The 12,862-nt window shown below is 45.7% G+C and overlaps 1 protein-coding gene across 2 annotated transcripts in view; it reads left to right on the forward strand.

Annotated features, from left to right (window-relative positions):
- The first annotated feature begins 4,758 nt into the window (after window positions 1-4,758).
- The window catches only part of ADAMTS6 (ADAM metallopeptidase with thrombospondin type 1 motif 6), a 154,086-nt gene continuing 145,982 nt past the window's right edge, over window positions 4,759-12,862 (forward strand). The window contains exons 1-3 of one of the 2 annotated variants that reach the window (XM_065739775.1): window positions 4,759-4,985; window positions 9,743-10,113; window positions 10,880-11,244. In XM_065739775.1, coding sequence (XP_065595847.1) covers window positions 10,017-10,113; window positions 10,880-11,244 — 462 coding nt within the window. In that variant the 5' untranslated portion in view covers window positions 4,759-4,985; window positions 9,743-10,016. Of the gene's footprint in view, window positions 4,986-9,706; window positions 10,114-10,879; window positions 11,245-12,862 lie in introns of those variants that run through there. The other variant, XM_065739776.1, reaches the window with a different exon arrangement.

The following is a 12,862-nucleotide window of genomic DNA, read 5'->3' on the forward strand; positions in this document are numbered from 1 at the left end:
TCTTGGCAAAATGTGTGTTGCCGGGCAGAAGGAGCCTCAAGGCCTTACTTGAAACCAAATTCATCGCTATGTCTTTTGTTTTAGAGAGCCATCAAGGACAGATCGGCTCAAAAGAGCTGCATTTTCCAATTGAAAAGGCACTTTGATATGCACTCTTTTTTCCGTGGCAAACTAAACAACAGCGTGTGAGGCACAATAGCTTTTATCTCTCTTGCACGGGAGTGACTGGTATTGGCCTGAACAGCTCTCTTCCTGCTAACAACCTGAATTCAGACTTTTTACAAGAAAATGTCAGTGACAGAGCCCGGACTTCAGCAGCACTATTATCTTCAAGCACTCCCACAAAATTTTAAGTTAGAGGACTGAAAATGAAGTCCTTATGCACATTAGCAGCTTTGTTCCCCTATAAGCACATATAAAACACAGGATATGTAGCACAGACATATGTAAGGATATAAAGATTTTTTTTTCTCAACTATGCGGTCAACCAAAGTATTTTAAGAGTGTATCATCTGCCTTGCAGATCAAGAGATACTCAATCGATTTTTAATTATTCAAACAAATATATTAATTTATAGACATTTCTAAATTAGGAAGCTGTGTACAAGCTCTCACTTTTGTGAGCATATTTACATGGTGGTGGATGTTATGTATAATGTAATGGAAAACTATACAGTTGATAATGTTCCCCTACTTGCTTCTCCAGAGACAGCAACATACTGTCCAACTCTGGAGGAGCCTTTTAATCCAGTCTGAGGACAGAGGTAGCCATAGTGAGGAGACAAGCAAACAAATGGGATGTCTGACATTTGTTCTAAAAGCCCGTCGCCAATTTTTCCCAGCCCTGACAAAGGAGTGGTAAGGAGTATTTTCTAATTCCTTACATGGAATTTACCATATCAGGAATGGTTCAGGACATAAATTCTTCCAATTCAGTACAAGCTACATGACAGTAATAAAAAGTAAGATTTCTAATGCTAGAATAGCATTCATCTGACAATCATCTTGAGGAATGCATTGTTATGACTAGTCTTTCCATAAGCAGAATAGCAGTTTTCAGTTTCACAGCATTCATACTTACAAGTGACAAAAGTTTCATGTTGAATGGCTTTTTCGCTGGAATGAACATTTCATGTGAAAAATTATGTCCTAAGTCAAGGTGCATACTAAGCTATCATCATTGCTATAATCATTGCAAAGGGCCCACAGATCATCTGTACAGCAATCCCAGCAGGTAATAAGAAATTCCAGCGAGCAGTCCTCTTCATCAGTCATCAAGTCACCAAGTGTGATGGTAGCTGGATTCACTTTAGATTCAGACACAGGGTAGCTTACGCTTCTATAAGCTACTGAAGTATAATGCCCAATCAAGAATGGTGCAAGCTAGACAACAGCAGTTCCGTCACCAGTCTCTATACAGAAGCAAAAGGAACAATTAAGCTATTAAAAACATAGTCTGATATATTCAAAAAGAAGTGAAGGAAGTTGTAAAAACTGAAAAGGCAGTCACAAAGAATTATACTGTTATACTGACTAAGCTCATCATGGACTCACTTGCCTGATTACCAGCTGCTGGTCCAAAATACTGAGCAGCGTTGAGATTCCTTGACTTCCGAACTGGAGATTTTCTGCATCAAACGTGATTAATTTTGTGTAATTTAGTGTATCAGAATATTTCAAAATTCGCACTGCAGCATACCATAGGTGTTTATAGCCAATAAGAAACTGTGTCTTACCAATATGTTGGGGGAATTTTGCCCAGTTTCTTACTTTGCAAAAAAGAACATTATTGACTATCTTCTGCTTACCTAAGCATTTCAAATAAAGTACTCAAGGAGAATAAAAATGACTTGGTGAGTCATGCTAGTTGTACAGGTGTCACTTTTCCCTTTCTGTTTAATATTTAGAAATGATGTTTTCTCTCCCCAGATATTGCTGGAAATTTTCTAAATACAATAGGTTATTACAGGTGAGTGACCAGATGAATATACATATCTGAGAAAATGCATACTTTCAAGCATGCCTATTCAAATTTATAGGGAATGAGAAACTCCTCTTGTAGAAGTATACTTGTACAAATACTGACAACTTTCTCTTTTGTGTTTATTAGTTAACAGCAAGAGTCCTGGAATCGGCCTCAAATACCTCCGAGTATGTCTAGCAATGTTAAATTGAAGTTTTAATGTAAATATTTATTTAAACAAAAAAGTGTGCTTGCCAGTCTTATCAGTTGTTGACTGACATGTTAAAAGATTTGAAGGCCTAAAGTAAAGTCAAGAGTGCTTAATGCTTTAGCTAACTACTTTCCTGGTCAGAACAGACTAACAGGTTAAGACATGGAGTAGTACAGTCTGTGCTTAATAAATCTGTAATCCTGTCCAGAGCTTCTGAGACACAGAATGGAAGATCCTATCTCTGCTATTTGGTCATTTCTACTTACAACAAAGAAAAAAATTATACTAAGAATCTGCATATGACTTTTTGTGCAAGTTTCTTCTTAAAAAAATGGTGCAAATCATCAGAAACATATGGGTATTATTCAGGCTGATGAGACAAAAATAAGTCATCAAATAGGCTCACTATTTTTATCTGAGCCAGGTTCACTCAGAGAAAAGTGATTTTATGCAAAAAGGGGAAGTCAGACTATATTGGGAATTCTGTCAGAAATTCTAATTATAGATGGTCAGGAATTTTTTAAATGGAGCCAAAGTTTTTCCTGGTAATATACCAGTTTTGACAAAATTGCTATTGGAAACATTTCCTGAGCTCCAGCAGTGGGTGTAGGCAAGAAAATGGAGTTGTCTTGGACAGAAAATAAATAACTTGTTGGTCTGAGCAGGCAGCTGAGCTTTGCAGAGTCCCAGTCTTTGTCTTGCTTGATTTAGAGCAGGGAGCTGAACCCATGCAAGTGCCCTGGCCAGACAGCGCTAAGCTGTCTTTCTTTTTAGCTTGATGAGTATTTAATCGGTTATATGCCATGGAGCAGCTCCAACCACAGACAGCCGATCTTCCACACCAGAATAACCCCAGCCTAGCTGACAGACTGCATTCTGTCTGGCTCGGCAGGACCTGAGCAGGTCTCCACATCCCACCAGGATACCACGACCATGAGGCAATTGGCTCACGTGTGTCTCCATGCTCAAAAGGTTATTTTTGGTCGCGGTATAGAAAAGCTGTCCCTTCAAGAGGACAGACTGCATGTTTGGCAGAACCCTTGCTGAGCAGAGATCGTCATACAGTCTGTCCACAGAGACATGGCCAATGTGGTTAAGGTACGCCCGCCCGCACCTGCTGAAGAGTTCTCTGTAAGAACGCGGTCATCTTATAAACGAATTAGCTGCAGAAGGAGGAACTCGCTAACTCCGAGACAAACCACCCCTCCGCGCCCAAGCTGACAGACGCGCTCCGGCCGAGCGGCCGCCGCAGCGGCACGCCGAGCCCGCGGCTCCGCGAGCAGGCGGCAGCCCCCGCACGGTGGCGCCCTCTGCACGAGCAGCTCCCGCGGCCCGAGACGGCCGGGGTGTTCTGCGGGCCGCCGACCGAACCGGCAGCACATAAAGCCGCCTCAAGACCGCAATAGGGCGTCCCAAGTGGGATGAAAGTAGCGGGACGCTTCAGCAGGGCTGGAACAAACGCGGGTACCTTCGCAGGGGGGCTCTGATTACTGCGCTGCTCACGGAATTGTCACCTGTTTACGTGCAGAATTAGAAAGGAACCGTAGCAGCGCGTTTAAACGCGCCGTGACTCTGACGCTGTGAGCGCCAGCCTCAGCACCGGCATTCAGGCCCTGAGGGCCGTGGCTGCCCTCCGGCCCCCGGACGCGCCCCGCAGCGTGGGATTTTCCCCGCGCGTTGGCGGTACAGCGGCACCACCGCACCACCGCCGACGCAGGGCTCCGCGCATCGGGGCGGCCAGCTCGCAGCACGTGAACCCGCTCTGAGCCGGGCTCCGCGCTGCAAATATAGCCGCAGCGCTACGTGGGCGACCCTGGGCCGCAGAGCGGGCGTGGTGCCGGGCTGCTCCCGTGCTGCCCCGAAGGTCCTCGCGTCCCGAGCTGCCTGTCCGGCACCGCGCCCGCACGGCGCGCGAGAGCTGCCCCGATGAAACCCACGGTACGGCCCGGGCCGCGGGAGGCCTCTGCCGGCTCCCCCCGCGCCTCACCGCGCAGAGGAGCGGAGGAGGCCGCCCGGCCCGCCGCCAGCCTCGCCACGCCGCAGCACAGCAGACAGCAAGGGCCGATAAAGGCCCGCTCCGTTCCCGTTAATGCAACCGGCACAGCGGCGGCGCACAGCACTCCCCCCTCCCTCCCCAGCGCTTCGCGTTACCCCTACTGTACCCCTGCCCCCCCCGCCGACACGTGACAAGGCACGCATGCGCGTCGCCGCAGCCGGGCCGGGGCACATCTGCAGGCTGACGTCAGCGTGCTCCGCGCCGTCCCCCGGGCGAGGCTGCCAAGGCTCCTGCTGCCGCCGCGCTCGGCTTGGCCGGGAGCCGGCAGCGAGAGGAGGTCTGGGGCTACTTCAACCAAACTTTCCTGAGTCCTTCCTTCTCTGCCTGCCTTCCCTCTCCCCCCTCCGCTCTTCTCTCTCTCCCCCCCCCCCTCTCTCCCCCTCTCCCTCCCCGCTCCCCCCCCACTCAGATGATATTCACATGGTATTTCGCACAGAGGCGGCTGCTCGAGAGGAGGGCACCCACCCCCACCTCAATATAAGCCTGTTTTTCCTTCCTTCCTCCCCCCCTTCTCGTTGGAAAGACAAAATGTGCAGGGTGATAGGTGGGGTGAACTGATGGCATCCTCCCTGCTGCCCCGCCGGTCCGTTTCTTAAGAGCCCCTTTCGGGGAAGCGACAGAACGTGATTCTGTGGGCGCAGATACCCCGATGGTGGCTTGCTCAGAGGGGAAAAGCAGAGAGGGAAGCGGGATCCGTCCTGTGCAATCTCTATTGTTTGAAACTTACTTTGTATCAGAAAGTGAAGATGAGCACGGTAAGGAAGATTTCACGCTATTCGATGAACTTTTGCTTTTCTCGTGTCCCGAGCGGCGCTGCGTGCAGGGCTCGGGCGCGGGGGGAGCCGTCTCGCACCAGGCGAGGTGGATTGGAGCGATTTCAGAGAGAAACCTCTGAGAATGGGGGAAGGGGGTGCGAGGGCTTTTCGACCGAGAACAGCCGCGATTTACACAGCACGCTCTGGAGCAGCGCAGCTTTGCTTGAGATTGTTCTGGCTTTAGTACGAGATCACTAGTTAGGAAGAAGAGAGAAGGGGGGTTGGTGGTGGGGGGGGGAAAGGTACAGCCCCCGCCCGCAGGCGCGGCAGCCCCCGAGCCGCGCTCCCCGCGGCTGGCGGCAGCCGTCCCGCAGCCCGCCGAGCGCTGGCCGGGCTCGTCAGGAAGATGGAAGCGTGTGGTTTTGATTTACTCCGGGCCGCCGGGGACTCTCCAGACTCTTAACCCCGCGGAGCCGCGTTGCCGTCGGTGTGTGTCTGTCTGCGGGACGCGGTGCGGCGGGGGGAGGTGAGTGGGCTCCGGCCGTGGCTCGGCGGGTTCCGTGCTCGCGGCTTTTTCTCTCGTTGTGCGAGAGGGGAGAGAGCGAGCGAGAGGCAGTCAGACTCTTGTTTTTATTTGGGCTGCCGGTGCAACGCATCGGGCCGGGCGCCAAGTGTCTGGGTCACACGCGTTTTATCCAAATAGATCCAGCGCTGCTGTCTGGAAACGGGCTGCCGAAAGTTAACTTTAGGACCGGCTCCGCCGCAGCAGCCAGGCTCTTCCCTCCGCTCTCTCTGGGGAGGACGGCTCTCTCTCTCTCTCTCTCTCTCTCTCTCTCTTTTTAATATTTTTTTCTTTCCCCTCCTGAACCCTCTCTGGGGATTGTTTGTGAGTTCAGCCCTCCCGGGAGCTGCTGTTTCCCGCAAGTTTTTTTTTTTCTCTTCTTTTTTTTTTTCCCCGAGGGGTCGGTGTGTGCGGCCGTTGTCCCAGTCCGCATAAAACGCGTGCATACGTGTGCCAACCTCGAGACTGATGCCGCTTTTTCTCTTTTTCCTCGTTTTTTTTTTCCCTTCTCCACGGTGACAGCGAGGCACCCCAAGCCCCTCCTCGGGAGGCTTCGGGCCCCCTCTGTGCTCTGAGCAACGGGCAGGAGGAGCCGTCCTTCCTTTTGTACGTCCCTTCCCCATCCCCTTCCCCCCAAGGTCTGCGTGCCGCTATTCGCGCCCCGGAGCTCCCGGGGACGCGGCTAATCCCGGCCTTTGAAGCTGCGGAACGCTTCTCGCGGCCGGCCCCGGTACCTGTAATTGTATTGGTGTGAGTGACTGCTGCTCGCCCTCCCCATCGCCCTAGCAACCGCTCGCAGCCCGGCGGGACGATCGCCTTCGACCGCGCCTCGACTCGGGCTCCCGGCCGCGGAGGAGCGGCTGGCACGGCACGGCTCTGGCGCGGGGGGGTGGGGGTGGGGTGGTGGCGGTCATCCCCGCTCCGCCCGCCGCGCCCCTCGGCCTGCGGGCCGCACCACGAAGTGAAGTCGCTCCCTCCCCCACGCCCCTCCCCCCCCCTCACCCCACGCCCCCGCCGCTTTGCTTCTGTAATCCGGCGCCGTTGTTTCGGAGCTCCAGTGCTGTCGGGAGAGCTCGTGGCGGCGGCTGCGGGCGGGGCTGGGGCTGTGTGGTGGGAGAGCGCTCCGCGCTGGAGGTCCGGGAGCGGCCGTGCGGCGGTGCTCTGCCTGCTCCTCGGCTCTTTGCCTCCCGGCTGCCTGCTCCTCGCCCTTTATCGGACCGGCGCACGTTTCAGGTGTCCGAGGCAGCTCACGCCCTTCGCCTGGATGGAGTCATCGCTGTGACCGGTCTGACGCGGCCGCTTTGGCTGGACAGCATCCGGGAATACATGTTCAGCCACAAAGTCCTCTAATGTGTGTTCATGGCCTTTCTTTTCCCTTTTGGAAGTGTGCTGAGTTTCAGTGTGGGAGCCTCAAGGCTCGGTGACAAGAATGCCTCTCTGTGTCACAAGTGCCTCCACAGACATCCCGCTGAGCAGCACTGCTTGTGTCGCCAGCATTTTGAAACACCTTACAGTTCTTCCTGGCTGAACTCTTACTGTTAAGCAGGAACAGTAATTGGAAGTAAATTTTACGAAACCATACGTGCACTTAGCATGGATGGATCTGGAGTGAGGCCATGAGGCAGAGGAAATGCTGTAAGCTTAACGCTGACAAAATGAGACAGCCTGCCTGCGGTATAAGGTAAACGTGAATGTACATTGCCTTGGTAGCAGGGAATGTATTGCAGGTAGAAAGGAAAAGAACACAGATACTGGACACTTTGTAGTGTAAATGCTCTATCTGGGGTTACTTGGAGTGCTTTATCATTTGTAGCTCTTGCGAATACTTAATCCAGACCATTGATACAGCTGCACCTGTTGTACTTGTACCAATGCATGAACTTTCTGCAATGCTTTTGGAAAGGAGACTGGAAGTTTCAGCAGAACTTTCAGTAAGTTTGATGTGAAATGCAGTTTTCTTGTGTGAGGAACAAGGCTTACAGTGAGACTCAGACCCCTGAAGAGATCCTAGACAGAGGTGACACCTGGATGTTGTCAAGGTTTAACATGGACCAGTGGTGTCTACATAATGGGCACCAGTTTGCTTCCAGTATTCAGAGCTGCTGAGCCCTGTGGGCATTAAAGCTTCAGGAGATCTTAGTGCTAGGGTAACTTATTGTCAGCCTGACAGACTGAACGAGAGTTCCCCATTACTATTTGTTGGCTAAGTAAAAGCTCTGAGGCAATTTTATCTCTATATATGGCAGCAATGAACCATTACTGGACTATTGTCCAGTTCTGATGTCTGTGCATGAAAGGAGCTGCTGACTAATTGGAAAAGATTCAGAAAAAAAGCTGCAGAATTAATTAGACATCTGGAAACTGTATTGGCAGAGTGAGGTAGACTGAATACGTTGAGCTGCTTATCAGGGAATGTCAAGAGGTGATTGTATCAGATTATAACTATCCATGCAAGAAGAAAGCTCATTAGAAGTCATGTAAAGCAAGATTCAGTGAGATTTTGAAGGTGGATGTTCTTATAAAGAATATGCCTTACTTCCAATATTGTACTACTGTAGCTGAAAAGTATGTGATTATTTCTATTCAGAGCTTGAAAAAGGGTAGAAGCTGTAATTAAATATTAGCTAGAAAATGAAGGTTTTACATGGAAAGCCAGAGTAGAGATTTTCATTAATATCATATAAGGCCTTGCCTTATGTGAATGGCATCACTAAATCATTGTTTCCCCAGGAAGAAAAGAAATACTAGTCCAGACTATGCTTGTAAAATATCTTTTATTCCCCCTACAAACCTGATTAAATCCTGAGTGCTGTCTTGAAAAAAGTTTAAAAGTGGGCATAGCAATTTTCAGGTTAATCTCATTTACTGATGATAACCTGGTGCATCTCCGCTGGGCTAAGAAGTTTCCTGATATTCATAGAATCATAGGGGTTGGAAGGGACCTCAAGAGATCATTGAGTCCAACCCCCCTGCCAAAGCAGGTTCCCTACACCAGGTCACACAGGTAGGCGCCCAGGCGGGTCTTGAATATCTCCAGAGAAGGAGACTCCACGCCCCCCTGTGCAGCCTGTGCCAGTGCTCCGTCACCCTCACCGTAAAGAAGTTCTTGTGTGAGAACTTCATTCACTACAGTGTTAGCAAATAGGATTTACATGATGTTGATTCTTTTCTAGTTGACATACAGCTCTAAATTTAACAAATAATCTACTGATGTCAGGGGTATTACCTGCTTGAATGAGCTGTAAAATGCTCCTGGAATTTTGGAAAGGCAAATATATTTGGTGCATGTGTGACTGTGTACACTTGGAAATCTGTTTCCAAACACCTTATTAGATGTTCTCTTTCAATACTGCCTGCTTCTGTGGAGTTGATTCTGTGTGCACGTGTGTGGGGTGCTTAAGTTGGTTGGTTAGCGCCGGCTGACACAACACGATAACTGGACTGTTAGGTAACTGCATAGACCTTCCATTTAATCCATAGCAACAGCTAGAGCTGCTTTTCAGTACTGTTGCAGAAGTGTTTTAAATGACAGTGGGGGTGGGTGGGAAGTTCAATATTCCCTCAGTCTCATTACCTGCAAAGTCATAATAAGAATGTATTCTACTACATCCAGTTGTAGTTTTTATATACAAAGCATTTTTGATAATAGGCGCTGGAAATCTTAGGATGTAAATGGTGAGGTTGTTTCTATGATGTTAGAAATGTGCAGTTTTCCCGTTTTAGTGAATGAAAATTCTGCCTGCATAAGCAGAACCAGAGCCCAAGCAATAACAAAATACATGCTGCAGAAAGATCAGATAACTGTACTCTGGATTATTTCCCAGGTTCTTTCCTTTGTCTCCCAGTGTATTGAGTCTAGTTATTTTGTGCTTAAATCAATAGATCTGGTGCATTGACTGTAGGTGGAACAAGTCTGAAAACAGTATTGTAGCAATAAGAAACCTTAATTTGATAATTTTTTTTATCTCTTCAACATGAAGCAGAATTGTGCATCTTAAGCTGTATTGAACTACTTGTTCAAGTTTAATGGTAATTCATGGTGTTTTTGTTGTTGTTAAAAATTGTGACTTTGGATCTTAAAAGTAGTAATGCTTGGTATATTTTGCATAATATGTTGCAATAGCTTAATGTTTTGCAGGATAGGTCTATTTTAGTTGAAAAATGTTAACTTGACTAATTCTGTTTTATTTTTCAGGAAAAGAAATGGAGCAAGTTCAGTAGCTATCCACTCTAACATCTTAATGATATCTTAAGGAATCTTACAGTGCTTATGTTGAATTGAGAAAATGACTGCAGATATAGAAGAAAGTTGTTGGAAAAGAATATCTGTCAAAAAGTGGAACGTCCAGTAGTATAAAATAAGGATACTTGTTATGGTGCAATTCTGGAGTGGAGTTAACCCAATAGCACACAGGTAGCCCTCCAAGGAGAGAGAGGAAAAAAAAAAAAGCTTTCTGTTTTTCTAAATTATGGAAATTTTTTGGAAGACGTGGACATGGATTCTGAGCCTAGTCATGGTTTCATCGGAATTTCACAGTGACAGCAGGCTTTCATATCGTTCTCAAGGTAGGAGCCTGACCTCTACAGATAACAAGAATAATCAGTTTTTGCTTTTGGGTAGTATTTTCTAAACCATGGTTATATCAGTAATGATATCATATAGACTCTGGTCCTAGTTTGGTCATGATTCATTGCCTTGAAAATTTGATTACGCTGATTTAATTGTTCTATTTTTTTTTTCTAGTTTTAACTGTACAAAAACCTTGCAAGTTTAAATAAGTAATATGCTGTATTTTAAATACTTTATAATAGTTTAAAGGCTTACCATATGGTTATATTAATATGTTTTTAAATTAGGAAATAAGGATCTAATTTTTAACCTATTAGTGTTTATAGATTTTTAATGGCAAGAAGAGTCATTTAGATGTGTCTCAATATAATACTTTACTGTTATACTTGCAGGTGAATGTAACAGCTTTTGTCTTTGAATGATACATTAGAAAGAAATTGTGCTAATAGGTAAAGTTTAGTTCTATGTTTTTCTATTTTGTGTATGTAGAGGAAAAGTGATGTTGTTAAAAACTTTTTTTTTTCCTGTGGTATCTGATTGTTAGGAAACAGAACATGTTTTCTTTACATTAAAAGAAAGAAAAGAGCATTTTCTGTTCTTTGGTAAAGCCCTGTACCTTGTGTTTACCTGAAAATGTCTTTTACTCATGAGGATGACGTGATTTAGCCAATTATGGTTTATCTTTACTACTTGTTGTTTCCTGTTATATTTTCTTCTCTCCTATGCATGCTCCATGGACTGTCTTACCTTGTGATTACAAAGAGGAGTTCCTGTCTTACCTTGAACACTACCAACTAACAATACCAATAAGGGTTGATCAAAATGGAGCCTTCCTCAGCTTTACTGTGAAAAATGTTAAACCTTCAAGAAGGAGGAGGAGCACAGACCCTTACGACCAAGAACTGGCAGCATCTAAATTATTTTTTAAACTTTCTGCCTATGGCAAGCACTTTCATTTAAACCTGACTCTCAACACGGATTTGGTGTCCAGACATTTTACAGTGGAGTACTGGGGGAAAGATGGTCCTCAGTGGAAGCACGATTTTTTAAACCACTGTCATTACACAGGATACTTGCAAGACCAACACGCTACGACTAAAGTGGCTGTAAGCAACTGCAATGGTCTGGTAGGTGCACATTGTGTATTTTAGAATAATAGTGTTTGTCTCTTTTAAGGTACAGAGGGACTTAATTGGTGCATCTTTCAGGGTTTTTATTTTTATTTTGAGTCCCTGTGAGAAACAGACAAAAGGCGCAAGAGCCCCCAAAAATCTGATCTGGGTCCTGGGGAAAAGTAGTCATCAGTTTTTCAAGCTTAATTGTAAGTACTAGGACCCAGTTTTTTAGTCCTTTAGCAGACAGCTCTTTGAATGTTGCCAGCATCTGTGCTGGGGCTGCAATATTAGGTCTGTTTTGAGATCACTGCAGGTTATCGAAATATTGCAGACATGGGGAGGAAGGGGGTAGCAGTTGTTCCTTTAGGATACTGAATCTCTTCAGTGAAGTGTTGACTGAACAGTGGTCATTGATGTTTTTGAGAATTTGGGTTTATCTATTTCAACAAAGAGGAGAGTTTCTTGCTATGGAAGTCATTGTTGGTAAAAATTCAGAAAAGTAGATTTATTTGCAAGTATCAGCCTTTCTAAAAGTATTTTGTGATGAACAGTTGTATTTAAAGTAGTGTTAGAAATTCTCAGATTTTACTATTCTTCTCTCGATCACAGGACAGTAGTATTTGCATGGGGAAGAAAACTTTTTTTTACAACAGAAATTAGAAAACAAAAGAAAAAGTTGAGAACTTATTGCTATCAAGTGGCAAAATACTTATATAGAAGAGCATAAATAGGAAATACTAAATAAAGGAAATATTAAATCAAAAGCCCAGTAACTTCTTTATTAACGATATATACTGCATTTATTCATTCTGTTTTTATACAGCAGAAAAATGGTCAATCTTGTTAAGAGAGCATTAAGTAGAGCATTTTGTATTTTAGTTCTTTTCAGCTAAAAACAGTTAGAAGAGAAAATCCCTGCTTTTAGGATTCAGTTCTTAAAACAAACAAGCAAAAGGCTGTGTGCCTTGATAGCCAGCATTTCTACCCATTGAGACACATACTGGTTGGCCCCCTTGGAGCCATCTATTGGTTGCTGTGTTTTCCTTGTCCTCAGCCATGCTATTTGACTGGTGTGAAGCTGTATGTTGTTTCATGATTCTATGTGTCATTCATTAACTGTGTTTGAAAGTTAACTTCATTGTGGAGTGCTGTTTAGTTATTATCTTGAGTGCCTTCAGCTATCATCAACTTGTGTTTCTTACTGGATCTGCTAGAAAGTTTAGGTCACATGCAGTTGAGGTTTTTGTCATGCTCCAGAAGCAGCAGTGGTGGCATAAGGCTTTCTTTCAAAGGATCAGGGATCCCTCAAGCAGGTGCAGCAGTTAGCTGGACTCAGTATGATCTTCTGTAAGAAATTCCTCTGTCATTGTGTTGACAGGGTGTTTAAAAGCACTGCTTATAGGACTTACCACTAAATTCAGGTAAATCTGTCAATTATTTTTAAATGATTCCTATTGGTAAATATCTTGTTATAAAGCTGCTAGTTGGTACATGTTTAATAAAGCAATTAGCACTTTAAATATTCAGGATACTATTGTTTGTGGTAGAGTTGATGATAGTAGAGAAAATGTTGTCTTCAAGGCATTCCTTGCATTTTTTTTAGTCTTATTTTTTACGTGTAAGAGGCTAA

Source organism: Cyrtonyx montezumae, unplaced genomic scaffold (assembly GCF_038088225.1).
Source record: "Cyrtonyx montezumae isolate F1298 unplaced genomic scaffold, pur_monq_1.0 scaffold_25, whole genome shotgun sequence".
Lineage (NCBI taxonomy): Eukaryota > Metazoa > Chordata > Aves > Galliformes > Odontophoridae > Cyrtonyx > Cyrtonyx montezumae.